General features: G+C 36.6%; 1 protein-coding gene across 2 annotated transcripts in view; it reads left to right on the top strand.

Moving 5' to 3' along the window:
- Positions 1-16,078, top strand: part of LOC134280873 (uncharacterized) — a 121,702-nt gene extending 105,624 nt beyond the window's left edge. For both annotated transcript variants that reach the window (XM_062763323.1, XM_062763324.1), the window contains 5 exons: positions 489-737; positions 9,820-10,344; positions 12,095-12,192; positions 12,414-13,586; positions 15,368-16,078. In XM_062763323.1, coding sequence (XP_062619307.1) covers positions 489-737; positions 9,820-10,344; positions 12,095-12,192; positions 12,414-13,586; positions 15,368-16,045 — 2,723 coding nt within the window. In that variant the 3' untranslated portion in view covers positions 16,046-16,078. The remainder of the gene's footprint in view (positions 1-488; positions 738-9,819; positions 10,345-12,094; positions 12,193-12,413; positions 13,587-15,367) is intronic.
- Positions 16,079-16,525: the final 447 nt, after the last annotated feature.

The following is a 16,525-nucleotide window of genomic DNA, read 5'->3' as shown; positions in this document are numbered from 1 at the left end:
GAATTATTTAATTAGATAAGGTTTACGCTGTGGTTACTAAAAATACAAATTTCTGTGAAATGCATTCAAAATGCTTGTCCTATAGTTTTGCTTTAGTTTTTGTGTAACTTGACATGCAAATAGATTACACTGAGATACATAATTGATTTAACAATTTTTTTTTGGATATTATTGAATGAAGTTGCCATGGTTACTTTAAATCAAAATATCTTTAAAATCTTTTAAAAGGTTTCATTACTCTTCCTACATTCATCTGATTGCATTAATCTGATTGCAATAAATCTTGCTACAAAAAAGACTAAACCAAAGACCATTACTCTGTTCATTGCCGTTGCAAAGTTTCAAGTCCAAGTGCTACTCTTCTTTAGCTTCGTTATAAGTACAAACCAGTAGAGTACAGCCTCATCAGAGGCTTCTAGCCATGATTGTTTGTCATCATGAGTTTAACTCTGTCACAGCTTTGTAATGTTAGAGTTTTGTCATTACAGTTGGAATACCAATGCAGATTATCCTAAGGGGAGACAAATCTGTGACGAATTTCATTGAGAATTTAAAAAAAGGGAAGACAACCATGTACCATGCCTCTGGGATGATAATAGGGTGTGCCGGAAGTGGTAAAACAACATTGTTAGAGAGATTGAAGGACATTGACCTGGAAGAAATAAAGGAAACTATTACGTCAACTAGAGGAGTCAATATCCACTCAGATGTCTTTGATGTGACAGAAAGCATCCAAGGTATTTTTAGCTCACCTGAACTGATGGCTCAAGTAAGCTTTTCTGATCACATTTTGTCCATTGCCCGTCTAGCTGTCCGTCCGTTTGTAATTTTTAGCTCTTCTGAGCCAAAGGCTCCAGTCTTCGACAAATCCCGGGAGTCCGATGCCCGGGACCTGGTAAAATTGGAAGCAGGCATGTGGAAATTGTACACTTACAAGCCCGAAGGGCATGTTAATTCTAAGGCATAAGCCTCGGTATAATTCACAGGTACCTGTGGACAGGACCCCCCCCCCATTATACACCCCTGGTCAAAATATTTTTTTTTCTTTTTTTGTCATGAATTATGTTTCTAGTACTTATTTACAACGTATTCCATATGAAAAATCCAAAAAATAACATAGATTTAACGATTTACTAAAAAAGTCATACCCTGGTATTATAAAATAGAGAAGGTAAGTCACTTCGGGTTGTCAATTCGGACCCCTCTTGATTATCGGGCCTAAAATATCATATACCTACTACATGTCACCAAAATGGGTCATGATATCTTGTTTCGGTAGAGATTTTTGTCGTTAATCGTGCCATTTAATTGCCCAGACATTCCCCAGTTATCCGAGTATTCAGCGTCAAACGTGAAAAATTTACAAATGTCAAAGCAGAAATTACGGAAGTGATCCAAAAACGACACCTAGCGGGTAACTTTCGAGTTCCGAGTGTCATAGAATGAAGGGAAAAGCCAGAGGACTACGAAAAAGTTCGGGAAAATTTTGATAAAAGTTGAAATTGATTCATTAGAATTTAAATTTTTGCTGCAGATTTTCGAGATGAATTAGGGTCGTCTTCAATATTCTTTTTAGAGGATTTATCACTGATACCATATAGCGTATTAAAAATCGCAATAGACATTAAAATACATGTAACCCCCACCCCCATCGCCGCCCCAATCTACAATAATTCCGATATCATGAAATTAATTATCTTATACAATGATTCTCACTTGCCATAGAATTTAAGCATTTATGAATCGTTTCTTAAAAATAAATGAAAATCGGAACTTTTCATTAGATCACATTCTCTCGTTTATTGTCCTTACTACAGCCTCGGAGTTTGTTTCTGGTCTTGGCTGTGTATATCTAGCTGCTTTGTTAAAGAAGCTTAACTTCTTTTTATTTATCTAACATGGCCGTAGGAATAATATTTTTATAAATGTATTATATAATATGCTGTACGGGTACTATATGCTCGTGCCCCTCAATAAAAACCAGTGACATTTCTTTTTGCTTGTTGCGGAATTTTAAGTTGATAGCATAGTGCCCTAACTAAAAATGTTTGGCTGTTCCCCATCCCCCAGTCTGAAATTGCTTCCTACGAGCCTGTCTAGGTATAAATTCATAGACTTAAAACTACTTTCGGTATGTCTTATCTAACAGCCATCGTTTAATATTGTCACTTGTTGTACATGTACTCAGGGATGTAGCAATAGGGGGCCAGGAAGAAAATGTGGTATTGTATGCAAAAAAATTGGAAGTAAAAGGGAGTTGGCCTTGGAAAAGGTTGGCCACTACCCCCCCCCCCCCCCCCCCCCAAAATAGGATTTTCGAGTTTGGGCAAATTTCCTTTTTTTGCTTGTCAACTTTTACAGGCAAGTAAAAAAACATTTTTCTCTGGTTGCCCCCCCCCCCCCACTTTCAAAAAACGATGCTACGTGCCTGCATGTACTTGATTTTGACTACTGAATATTGGATGGGATGTATTCTGGGATATATGGGATAGACGCCTTTCTCTACATTTATAGTATAATCAAAATAATTCTAACCTGTAATGACGTGCACACACTCCTTCCCATATAATAAATAATATAGCGAATAATGATTTTTGTGCTGTTTTGAATAAGCACATTTCTGGTCGTATTTATCTATTTAAACTAACGCATTAACAGAAATCAACCTTTACGCAGACACAGTCACTAGAAAATTAAAGTTGAGTTTGCCTAAACATATCCACGTAGAAAAGGGGGGTTACATGTCATTTAATGTCTCTATGCGATTTTTAAAACACTATATTGTATCAGTAACAAATCGTCTTTAGTAAAAAGAATATTGAAGACGACCCTAATTCATCTCGAAAATCTGCAGCAAAATCTAAATTCTAATGAATCGATTTCGACTTTTATCAAAATTTTCCCGAACTTTTTCGTAGTTCTCTGGCTTTTCCCTTCATTCTATGACACTCGGAACTCGAAAGTTACCCGCTAGGTGTCGTTTTTGGATCACTTCCGTAATTTCTGCTTTGACATTTCCAAATTTTTCACGTTTGATGCTGAATACTCGGATAACTGGGGAATGTCTGGGCAATTAAATGGCACGATTAACGACAAAAATCTCTACCGAAACAAGATATCATGACCCATTTTGGTGACATGTAGTAGGTATATGATATTTTAGGCCCGATAATCAAGAGGGGTCCGAATTAACAACCCGAAGTGACTTACCTTCTCTATTTTATAATACCAGGGTATGACTTTTTTAGTAAATCGTCAAATCTATGTTATTTTTTGGATTTTTCATATGGAATACGTTGTAAATAAGTACTAGAAACATAATTCATGACAAAAAAAGAAAAAAAATATTTTTAAACACCAGGGGTGTTTAAGGGGGGGGGGGGGGGGTCCTGTCCACAAGTACCTGTGGTATAATTGAATTAAATAAGACTCAAAACATAAAATGTACTTTAAAGTCTCTGATTTTCAATCTAAGTGAAGTAAAAAAAAAATAAAATTTTACCGACATCTTATTTTACCGCGATTTCCAAGGAACTCTTCCGCAAAAGAGACACAAAAAGTGTACAGGTTGAAAACAAATGGCGAGACAAGAAATTGACAGATTGGATTTTCAGATTATTTCCTTTGCATGGAAAGGCAAATAAGAATAAAATAACTTGATAAAATTCTGGGCATGTAATTATTTGTTCGGGCTTGCGTAATTGGTGATCACACCTGCCCGAAGGGCATGTGCTGAAAAAAAGATTTGGCGAAGATTGAGGCTCAAAGAGCTATTGCTATGGCCATTTGTGCAAGTTGCGGTGTGCATTAACTTTTTAGAATATGGGCCATAACTCAAGAACCCCTTGGCCAATCAGTGTCAAATTTGTCACAGGGTATCCTGGGCCCAAGGGCTACCTTTTATACTAAAATAAGGGTTGGGACTCCTAAACAAAGGGAGATAATCAAGAAAACAAAACAAAAAGTACTGGTTGCTTAAAAATCTTCTTCTCCAGAACCACCAGGCAGATTTTCACCAAACTTACATACAAGGATCAGGATATGTTGAAGATTAAAAATTCTTTAAGGCATGACCCTCGGGCAAAGAGCGTGGTCTCAAGGTCACTTTAAATTGACCTAAATTTACAAATAATAAAAACGTTTATATTTTGCCTACTATTAGGACTAGGATCATCAAATCTTGTAAGTTGATGCATCTTACAACTTCACATCATGTTAACGCAAAAGTAGGTCACGGTGACCTGCTTTTTAAATTTTGTAGGCATTTGTTTTCAAATTGATTTGAAGGCATATTTCGGGCACTTTAATGCCTATGATCATCAAAATTTGTCAGTTGATGCATCTTGGGTCCTTAACAACGTCAGCTTAAAAGTAGGTCACTGTTACCTACTTTTTGAACTTTATGACTAATTCTTCTTAAAACAATTAATCCAATTATTTCAGACACTGAGAGGTTTAAAATCATCAAATCTTGTTAATTGATGCATCTTGGGACCTTAAAACATATTAATGAAAAAGTAGGTCACTGTGACCTACTTTTTAGCTCACCTGAGCCAAAGGCTCAAGTGAGCTTTTCTGATCACAATTTGTCCGTTGTCTGTCGTTGTCATTGTAGTCGTTGTTGTTAAACTTTTCACATTTTCATATTCTTCTCAAGAACCACTGGGCCAATTTCAACCAAACTTACCACAAAGTATCCTTAGGTGAAGGGGATTCAAGTTTGTTCAAATGAAGGGCCATGCCCTTTTCCAAGGGGAGATAATTATGAATTAGAGAAAAATTAATGGCATTTTTAAAAAATCTTCTTCTCCAGAACCAGTGGGCCAGGAAAGATGAAACTCATGTGGAATCATCACCAGGTAGTGTAGATTCAAGTTTGTTCAAATTATGACCCCCGGGGGTAGGGTGGGGCCAAAATGGCCGATCACAAAGTTTAACATAGGAATATATAGAAAAAATCTTTAAAAATCTTCTTCTCAAGAACCACTGGGCCAGGAAAGGTGAAACTCATGTGGAATCATCACCAGGTAGTGTAGATTCAAGTTTGTTCAAATCATGACCCCCGGGGGTAGGGTGGGGCCAAAATGGCCGATCAAAGTTTTACTTAGGAATATATAGGGAAACCTATTAAAATCTTTTTTTCAAGAACTTCAAATCCATGCTTAGTGATATTTATATGGAATCATCCTCAGGTAGTGTAGATTCATGTTTGTTCAAACCATGACCCCCTATGAGGTTAAAATTCAAGCCCCCCCCCCCCAAACTCAGTTCGGAAAGTTCGGATCTGATATGTGCTTTTTCCTAGCAAATTGCTCAGGTGAGCGATGTGTCCCCTGGGCCTCTTGTTGAATTTTGCAGGCATTTGTTTTCGAATTGTTTAAAAGGCATATTTTGATTACCTTCAGACCTAGGATCATCAAACTTGGTCAGCAGATGCATCTTGTGACTATGAAAAATGTCGACAAAAATATAGGTCACAATGACCTAGTTTCAACATTTTATGGCTATATTTTACTATCTTAGGTATTTATTGGCTTAGAATCACAAACTTTTTGAGTTGATGCATCTTGGGTTTTCAGAGAGTAACAAACAAAAAGTAGGTCACGGTGACCTACTTTTGAAATTTTATGGCTTTATTTAAGTATGGTCCTTATTGGCTTAGAATCATCAAACTTTGTAAGTTGATGCATCTTGGGTTTCGGACAATGATGTCCAAAAAATAGGTCACTGTGACTTACTTTTAACTTTTTATGGCTATATCTTAGTATCTTAGGTATTTATTGGCTTAGAATCATCAAATTTTGTGAGTTGATGCGTCTTGGGTTTTCGGAGAGTGATGACCAAAAAGTAGGTCATGGTGACCTGTAATTAAAAGTTATTATAGTTACTAGTAATTAAATGTATATGACAAAGTCTGCTAAATGTAACTATTAATATTTTTTTTTTATCAAAAATCACACCATGATACTTTTCCGTTTTTCTGGGGGTGTTCCTATTTTGGAATTTAAATACGCATTGCATGTTACTAATAATGTTAACCTTTTATCTCTTTGCGCTGTCTTTAAAAACATGTATTTCTTTTTCGACTGATATATAAAAAAAAGATGGCTTGCAATTTGTTTTTAGCTCACCTGAGCCGATGGCTCAAGTGAGCTTTTCTGATCACATTTTGTCCGTCGTCCGTCCGTCCGTCCGTCTAGCTGTCCGTCTGTCTGTCCGTCTGTAAACTTTTCACATTTTCGACTTCTTCTCAAGAACAACTGGGCCAATTTTAACCAAACTTGGTACAAAGCATCCTTGGGTAAAGGGGAATTTAAATTGTTAAAATGAAGGGACATATCCCCTCGCAAGGGGAGATAATCAAGAAAAGACAAAAATAGGATTGGGTCATTAAAAAATCTTCTTCTCAAGAACCACTGGGCCAGTAAAGCTGAAACTTATGTGGAAGCATCCTGGGGTAGTGTAGGGCCACAATGGGGAATCAAAGTTTTACATAGAAATATATAGGAAAAATCTTTGAAAATCTTCTTCTCGGGAACCACTGGGCCAAAAAAGCTGAAACATATGTGCCCATGGAAGGATCATGGGGTAGTGTAGATTTCAAAATGTCTAAATTATGATCAGTGCGGTAGGGTGGGGATGCATTATGTATAAGATGGGGGAAATCTGGTAAAGAACAGAATGGTCAAAGCTTCTCAGGTGAGCGATGTGGCCCATGGGCCTCTTGTTATTCTCGTCGTCTGCCTCACTTAATCGTCACTTTATCATAATCTAAAGCGTCGGAAAACATATAATATGCAGATATCAAAAAATTATAAAGACATTCTTCTTTCTTTTCAGATTTTTATTTAATTTTTTATGTGCCTTCGATTAGTAAATATTTCGATTAAATCAACCGCATATAGGGTAGAGTTCAGTAAAAATACAAAAATCGGAAAAAGTTTACTAATCCCCGGCTTTAGCTAGAACAAGCTAATTCAGAGAATTTTTGTCCCCCGCTTAGGGAAAAAGTGAACCACAGGTGCGTAGCATCGTTTTTGAAAGGTGGGCAGCCAGAGAAAATTTTTTTTTTACTTACCTGAAAAAGTTAAAAAAAAAAAAAAACATAAAAAAAGAAATTGCCCAAAGTTGAAAACCCTTTTTCGTGGTGGTGGTGGTGGTGGTTGGGGGGGGGGGGGGGGGGGGGGGGTTGAGGTAAACTATTTCTCAGTGTCAACTACATTCACTACCAATTCTCATACTACATTTTCGGTACATCACTAAAAGTGTGTGGGGGGTGGGGGGGCAACCAAGCTTTCAATTAACTTTTCCTATAGTATAAGTAAGGTTGGTGGAAAAAGTGGGGGGCACCACCCCCCCCCCCACCCCCCACCCCCCCGTTGCTATGCCCCTGAACCATGTGCAGTTCAGGGGGAGGGTCGGATCCCCCTGACTGAATTTGTAGAATTATTCAATGTATACAGAAGAAAATTAAATATGCCAGTACGGATATAAAAATTTAATTGTTTATTCTTTATTATGTGTATAGAAGATTCTTTTTATATGGAATATTGATCACACCGTAATGATGATTTTATGAGTTTGTGCAAGCCAGGCCTCAAAAATTTTTCAACTCACATGCTGAATACTATCATTTTGTAAAAAAAAGTATTTCGAAAAAAAGAGAAGATGGATTGCCCTCGATTAGATCCCGGTACCTCTCACATGTGAAGCGAGAGACATACCACTACATCTCGGATCCGCTTGAAAATTATATGCAAAAATGAAGTCACACATACATGTATAATTATATTCACGTTCAATATTGTAAAAATTTTACACAATGCATGATGTCTATATAACCATTATTAAACAGTTCTAATGGATGTAGAAAGAATATAAAGTCTGCCAAGAACCTGTTTTATTCGTAATAACTCTCCTCATGCCCCTGTGCTAAAAATAGGGACATATAATAAATAAATACTAATAAAACAAACGGGGCGGGACACTTTGAGAGGGGTGAGAGAGGTCCTAGGGAGTTTTGGTATAAAATTACATTGCAAAAGCTCAAAATCTTCTTGAAATATCGCCCGGAAAGGATAGTGTAAACACACAGACAGAATGTGTAAATGTATGACCTTGAATTCTGATCTTTTGACTTCAAAATCAAAAGCGCTCTTCCCTAGGCCACAGGGAGTTAATATGTAAAATGTCATTGCAAAAGCTCAAAGGGTTCTTGAGATATCGTGCGGAAACGTTGTTATTACAGACAGAATTTGCGAATTTATGACCTTGACCTTTGACCTTTTGACCTCAAAATCAAGGTTCTACTTTAGTCCACAGGGAGTTGCTATGAAAAATTTCATTGAGAAAGCTTAAAGGGTTCTCGAGATATCGTGTGGAAACGAAAGTGTTACAGATAGACAGAAGGACGGACGGACGGACAGACAAACCCAAATTAATATCCCCCACTTTTCAAGGGGGGGGAATGGAATGGAGGGAGAGGGTCATATCCTACGTGCGTGTGGTTATTTACAAAAGGTCAATGCCGCTCAAAAAATGTATTCGTTTATGTTTCATTGGTTTGTGATCAACCAGTATACTGAGTATATATTTTTCAAATGTTCTTTTTAAAAGCAAAGATTAAACTTTTTCTGTAATTGGTGCATTTGCAATGTTAAATATAATGATTTCTTATTGATTATTATGAACTTTTGATTTAAACAGGGCAAATAATTTGAGCCCGAATTTGATTGATCTGTATCTAAAATTACATGGGAAAAACTTCATAGTGTTTTTATGGAAAATAAGACTTTAGCAAATTTTATTTATTCAATATTAATATGCAATTTTTAAAATATGGAATTGATTTTTTTAACTCACTCATTTTTTAAATTTTGCTCTTTGTCCGAGATTAGCACATACTGTTTCATAAATGAAGTCGACTTTCCATCGGTGAGCAGGGTTTAGACGCTGCAGTTTACGGAGATAAAAGAAAACAAACACATGCATGCCATATTTGATTGTGTAGATAAATTATCGTAGAAGACAGAGGTAATAAACAGTTTGTTAGTGCATTTCCTCTGAAAGTGTAAATGAATGCATTTCCGAGGAGGGGGTACTGAGTGTAATTCGGAGTTAGATACCCTGTGTTATAATTAGATCTATACGTAGGATTAAAATTGTATGTGGAAGCACCATATCCCCCTACTTGTCTTCATGGAAAGTAGGGTGTGTAATATCGATGAAGGTGTCCTCCTATCCATCCTTCCATCTGTCCGTCTATTACGTTTTGGGGTATCTATCTCTTATCTGCAACTCCTCATTACCGCTTAACCACTGAATAAAGATTGTTACTACTTAATCAAATTATTGAGACTTTCACAGAATCTTTGTTATATAGAGAAATTTTAAACCTTCTGTTTTACTCTTTGAATGGACACATGTTTATGGTTTCCTAATGCAAAACATAGAAACTACCATTATATTGGTGGTACCCATCTCATATTTGCAATTCCACCTGTACAACTTAATAAACAACACTTTTACATAATATTTACTATAAAATAAAATTTATGCCATTCCTACATCCTTCTTTATGTTAAGATTGGACAGATTGGACAGATATTTGGTTTTTCAGTAGTAAAACAAAGAATTCACCATCATACTCAATTGGAACCTGCCTGGGGATGTCATTTTGGGAGTTCAATACTCTCATTGTCCCTAGAATTTATTTCTTAAGTTGCAGATTTATATAAAGTAGTATAATAGTCTGTTTGCTTAAAGTACAGAAACAACAAAGTGAGAAGGTGTTACATGTGCATTCATTTTCATTTGCAGCAAATACTTCAAGCCAAAAGCAACACTTCAAACTCAGACTTGATAAAAAAGATATGAAGCAGAGTGTTCCTGAATACCATTCAGAAAATGCAGCCAATGATGAGGAAATACAGGAAAAGATGGAAACACCTGATGATGAGGGCAATACGACTGAAGCATCAAGCAGTGGACAGATATCACATGATGATACCGACATTAAAACAACCTCATCCCATGAACCACAGGGGGCCACATCACCGGAAAATGTAGCAGATGTTATGAAGGAAAGAAAAGATATTCGTCATAGTCCAGAAATTTCTGGAAATTTACAGATAGGTGCAGAAGATATTTCAGAAGATCCAGATAAAAAAATAACCATGACTGACTTTGCAGGACAGTGTTCATATTATGCCTCACACCAAATTTTTTTGAGTCCCCGGGCATTCTTCATTCTGGTGCTGAATATGGAGAAGAAGTTTGATGATAAGGTTGGAGAAGAAGTGTGTTGTCAGGAAGGTTCCATTTACAGGGGATGGACACACAGAGGTAGTACATGTATTTTAATTATTATATGCATGGCCCAAAAGGACCATCACATCAGATCAAAATTTATTGCATTGATAAATGTAATTGACGTACTAAAAAGGAAATTATTAAGTTTTCCCTATTTTCAGAACCTATCTGCCTTATTGAATTTCGAAACTTTAGACCTAAGAAACTTTTATCCTAAACGATAATCATTTTTTATTAGCTCACCTGAGCTGAAAGCTCAAGTGAGCTTTTCTGATCACGTTTTGTCCGGCGTCTTTCTGTCTCCTGTTCGGCTGTCTGTAAACTTTTCACATTTTCGACTTTTCCCAAAAACCGCTGGGTCAAATTCAAAGAAACTTGCCACAAAGTATCCTTGGGTGAAGAGGATTCAAGTTCGTTCAAATGAAGGGCCACGCCCTCATTCAAGGGGAGATAATTGGGAATAAATGAAAATTTTTGGCATATTTTAAAAATCTTCTTATCAAGAATCACTGTGCCAGGAAAGATGAAACTTATGGAAGAACATCCTCAGGTAGTGTAGATTCAAATTTGTTCAAATCATGACCCACGGGATTTTGGCGGGGCCACAATGGCCGACCAAAGTTTCACATAGAAATATATGGGAAAATTCTTTAAAAATCTTCATCTCAAGAATGACAAAGCCATGATTCATCATATTTATATGGAAGCATGCTCAGGTAGTATAGATTCAAGTTTATTCAAATCATGACCCCCCGGGGTAGGGCGGGACAAAATGGCCGACGAAAGTTTTACATAGAAATATATAGGAAAATTCTTTAAAAATCTTCTTCTCAAGAATGACAAAGCCATAATTCATCAAATTTATATGGAAGCATGTTCAGGTAGTGTAGATTCAAGTTTGTTCAAATTATGACACCCAGGGGTAGGGCGGGGCGAAAATGGTCGACCAAAGTTTTACATAGAAATATAAAGGAAAATTCCTTAAAAATCTTCTTCTCAAGAATTTTAATGACAAAGCCACAATTCATCATATTTATATGGAAGCATGCTCAGGTAGTGTAGTTTCAAGTTTGTTGAAATCATAACCCCTGAGGGTAGGGCAGGGCCAAACTGGCAGACCAAAGTTTTACATAGAAATATATAGGAAAATTCTTTAATTTTTTTTTTCTCAAGAATAGCAAAGCCATAATTCATCATATTTAATGGAAGCATGCTCAGGTAGTGTAGATTCAAGTTTATTCAAATCATGACCCCGGGGGAAAGAGGGGGGGGGGGCAAAATTGCCGACCAAAGTTTTACATAGAAATATATAGGAAAATTCTTTAAAAATCTCCTTCTCAAGAATGACAAAACCATAATTCATCATATTTATATGGAAGCATGCTCAGGTAGTGTAGATTCATTTTGTTTTTTCAAATCATGACCCCCAGGGGTAGGGCAGGGCCAAAATCAAAATGGCCGAACAAAGTTTTCAAAGATATATATAGGAAAATTCTTTAAAAATCATTTTCTAAAAAATGACAAATCCATGATTGGTCATGGGACTACTTTTTAACTAATAAAAAGCCAATTTTTACCTTTTCCTACCCCTAGTGCTCAGGTGAGCGATGTGGTCCATTGGCCTTTCTCTGCAGCCTCACGAAGGCAATAAGTTTGTTACATGTATGCCCTGCCTTGTAAATAGCTCTTACCTATATAGTTTTTCATTTACGTCCGCCATCATTTCCTGCAATCTATCTCAAAGAAAACTCTTATAGCTGAATGTTTTTTTTTTGTTTTTCAGATTATCTTGAATTCTGGATGAAGTCCATTCATCAATATGGCAGTGATAAGGCTCCTGTCATCCTGGTTGGAACACACAGTGAGAACAAAACAGAGAAGGTATCATTTTTAAATACTGTTATTTATTGTTTACACATGCATATTTTACTTTGACATGGTTTTTCTGATCTCTAACTATTTAATATAATATAAACAGGTATAAATGTGTTTCATAAACTCTGTGGGAACAAAACAATAACAATCATTGTATGATTATGAACATTATTTTACTATGACTAATTTGTTAGCATAAAATAAAATGAAGAATTTGTTTTCGTTAGGAAAAAGAATTGTTTTTCCGAGAAGTATGGAAGACTCTTGACATGAAGAAGAAGTCTTTGCAAAAACATATTGATGTGAAACGGCGATTTGCGGTTGGATTCCATGACAATAAAAGCATTGAAAAACTTAAGCTGTCCATTGCTGATGTTGTGTGCAAGCTTGATCACTGGGGTGAAGAGCTTCCACAGTCATGGGCTATGTTTGAAACATTCTTTCAGGAAAAGAAAATTCGCAAGATTTTGAGTAGGGTTGAACTTCAGGCTTTCAATGAAACATTGCCTGAGGGAATAAAGCTCCATACTATTGAAGATATGGATGCCATGCTGCAGTTCTTCCATGACATCAGAGAACTTATGCACTTCAATCAACAATTCCTCAATAAAGTTATTATCCTCGACGTTCAGTGGTTTGCAGATGCATTTAGAAATGTCATAACAGATAAAAACCATGCAAAAGAAGATTTATTTGAATATGCCTCAGAATGGGACAAATTCAATGAAACTGGAGAGTTAGATGAAGCACTACTCTCTGCCATATGGAGAATGAACAACAATGGTTACCTTGAGCACAAAGAGGATATCATGATGTACATGGAGAAGTTAGGACTCTTAGCTAAAAAGAGCGACAAAATTTGGTATGTCCCCTGTATGAACAAGATGCAATTTCCAGTAGACTGCTTTTCATCATACCCTGCCTCCTCCATCCTTTGCTACACGTTTGATGTTCTTCCTGTTGAAATTTTCCATCGCCTTGTAGCAACGTGCATGCAGATTCCTAACTGGGAGATTTTTACAGATGAAGACAGAGGATGCATTTACCAGACTGCAGCTATTCTCGTATTTCATGACCAGCACCATAACATCATGCTTGGAATGACTCAAACAGAAATTCAGTTGCAAGTGTTTGTTGTGGAGGGAGAAGTTGATGTTTCAACCTGTCACCAGATTAGGGAAAACATTGAGCGTATATTAGATAACCTCTCCAACACATTCCAGAAAAGCTCGGAATTCCTTGTTGCATTCAAATGCAAATCCACTGGATTTTGTGACAGCAAAGAAAGCGCTGTCATTAGTGAATCTAAGTTTATCAAAGAAACTTTTCTTTGTCCATCCTGTCCGGCGAATAAAAAGCATCGTATCAACAAAGGAGATATAACAAAATATTGGAAACAGGTAATTATTCTGAAATGTAAAATACTTAGTCTACATCAATACATAAAACATACATTTAGCAACTGCAAACCAATTAACAAAGTATTTCTTATTGTATGATTATATGACATTGAGATCCTTTTAGACCATTCAAATTTAATTTATTCAATAATGACTGCGTCCACTTACATCCAAATAACTATCTTCATTTCCATAAAATACCATGTAATTTCAATTCAAGATATGATTTTTAGCTTACCTGAGCCGAAGGCTCAAGTGAGCTTTTCTGATCACATTTTGTCCGTCGTCCGTCCGTCTGTCTGTCCGTCCGTCCGTCTGTCTGTCCGTCTGTAAACTTTTCACATTTTCGACTTCTTCTCAAGAACCACTGGGCCAATTTTGACCAAACTTGGTACAAAGCATCCTTGGGTAAAGGGGAATATAAATTGTTAAAATGAAGGGACATATCCCCTCGCAAGGGGGGATGATGAAGAAAAGACAAAAATAGGGTGGGGTCATTAAAAAATCTTCTTCTCAAGAACCACTGGCCCAGTAAAGCTGAAACTTATGTGGAAGCATCCTGGGGTAGTGTAGATTCTAAATTGTTCAAATCATGACCCCCGGGGGAAGGGCGGGGCCACAATGGGGAATCAAAGTTTTATATAGAAATATATAGGAAAAATCTTTGAAAATCTTCTTCTCAAGAACCACTGGGCCAGAAAAGCTGAAACTTATATGGAAGCATCTTGGTATAGTGTAGATTCCAAATTGTTCAAATCATGACCCCCAGGGGAAGGGCGGGGCCACAATGGGGTATCAAAGTTTTACATAGAAATATATAGGAAAAATGTTTGAAAATTTTCTTCTCAAGAACCACTGGGCCAGAAAAGCTGAAACTTATGTGGAAGCATCCTGGTATAATGTAGATTCTAAATTGTTCAAATAATGACACCTGGGGGAAGGGCGGGGCCACATTGGGGAATCAAAGTTTTATATAGAAATATATAGGAAAAATCTTTGAAAATCGTCTTCTCAAGAACCACTCGGCCAGAAAAGCTGAAACTTATGTGGAAGCATCCTGGTATAGTGTAGATTCTAAATTGTTCAAATCATGACCCCCAGGGGAAGGGCGGGGCCACAATGGGGTATCAAAATTTTACATAGAAATATATAGGAAAAATGTTTGAAAATCTTCTTCTCAAGAACCACTGGGCCTGAAAAGCTGAAACTTATGTGGAAGCATCCTGGTATAATGTAATTTCTAAATTGTTCAAATAATGACACCTGGGGGAAGGGCGGGGCCACAATGGGGAATCAAAGTTTTATTTAGAAATATATAGGAAAATTCTTTGAAAATTTTCTTCTCAAGAACCACTGGGCCAGAAAAAGTGAAGCTTATGTTGAAGCATTCTGGGGTAGTGTAAATTCTAAATTGTAGGAATCATGACCCCCGGGGGAAGGGCGGGGCCATTATAGGGAATTAAAGTTTTACATAGAAATATATAGGAAAAATCTTTGAAAATCTTCTTCTCAGGAACCACTGGGCCAAAAAAAGCCGAAACATATGTGCCCATGGAAGAATCATGGGGTAGTGTAGATTTCAAAATGTCTAAATTATGATCAGTGGGGTAGGGTGGGGATGCATTATGTATAACAAGGATGAAATCTGGTAAAGAACAGAATGGTCAAAGCTTCTCAGGTGAGCGATGTGGCCCATGGGCCTCTTGTTTTTAGTTATTTTATATTTTCCTCCTAATATGCGTGGTTTTTTTTTAACTAAATGTGGTGAAATCTTGTTCCAGATAACACTGAGTAATCCCAGCACTTCGACAGCTTCTGGACAAGACATTGGGGGCCGGTCCAGATTTGCCAGACTTGGAATGGCAACAAACGATGTGTTAAATCAGGCATGCCGAGACATACTAGAGATTGAGATTTCCCCTTCCCTTATTGAGAACAAGGCAAAAGCATCATTAAACTTTTATGTAAGATTGCGCCCTGAACAAAAGCAACACTTGACAGATGCAAAACATTCCGGATATAAGGATTTTGATATTTCTTTAACATACACATTGATAAGAAACATTTGCAAAAAGATTCCTAAACCAACAAAACAAAAATGGGGTGATGAGCCTGCAGCAGGAGATGTGACTGTGGGTGATGATATCGAGAGAATTAGGTCAATCCGTAACAGTTTGACTGCACATGTGAGCTCAGCCTCCATCCCTCAGACAGAATTCAATGACACCTGGTCAATGATGGTAGATATTTGCCAAAGACTGGAAACTTTCACTGGAAAGACATACTTGGATAACCTTAATGAAATTCAGAAACTGACCTTAAGAAAGGAAACTGAAGATGCTGTAATAGAAAAGATTAAAATGGAAGATCAGCATGAAATGGTAAAGACAATACTGTCTGATGTGCAAGAAATAAAAACAGCAGTATTGAAGCTTAAAAGCAAAGATGCTTCAAATTAGGAGCATTACTCATAGAACCTATGACTACATGAATGTGTGTATCATTAAACCAGTCTGTATTCATTTTTAAAAAGCCATTAATTTATTCTTAGGATCTAGTACTTAGATCTGAAATTCATCCAAGCCCCAAACTCCCGACAATTTAATATTTTTATTCCAACCATGGAGCCAATGATCACCATGAATTTAACTTGTTTTTTTTTATTTTAAAGGACAGGACAATAATTCAACTTGATTATATTAAGCCTGTACAATATTTCGCAGAAATGACTTTTGAACAAGTTAGCGTAGATTTGATTTAGCGTATTTCAGAATATTATATATGTACAAGGGTGGTCCAAAAAGTTCCTGGACAATGATGTTTTTGTTCTAATAAATGGTTCTTTCTGTGTCATTTGTATATCAAAATATTTCTCATGAAAAACAGAGTAAGATAGATATAAATTTTATTGATGTAACTTTATATTTTTTGTAAAAACC

The sequence above is a fragment of the Saccostrea cucullata genome, unplaced genomic scaffold (genome assembly GCF_032062105.1).
Source record: "Saccostrea cucullata isolate Sc308-1 unplaced genomic scaffold, CSIRO_AGI_Scuc_v1 ctg2582, whole genome shotgun sequence".
Lineage (NCBI taxonomy): Eukaryota > Metazoa > Mollusca > Bivalvia > Ostreida > Ostreidae > Saccostrea > Saccostrea cuccullata.
Note: the sequence above shows the minus strand (reverse complement) of the source record. Positions and strands in the feature narration are given on the sequence as shown.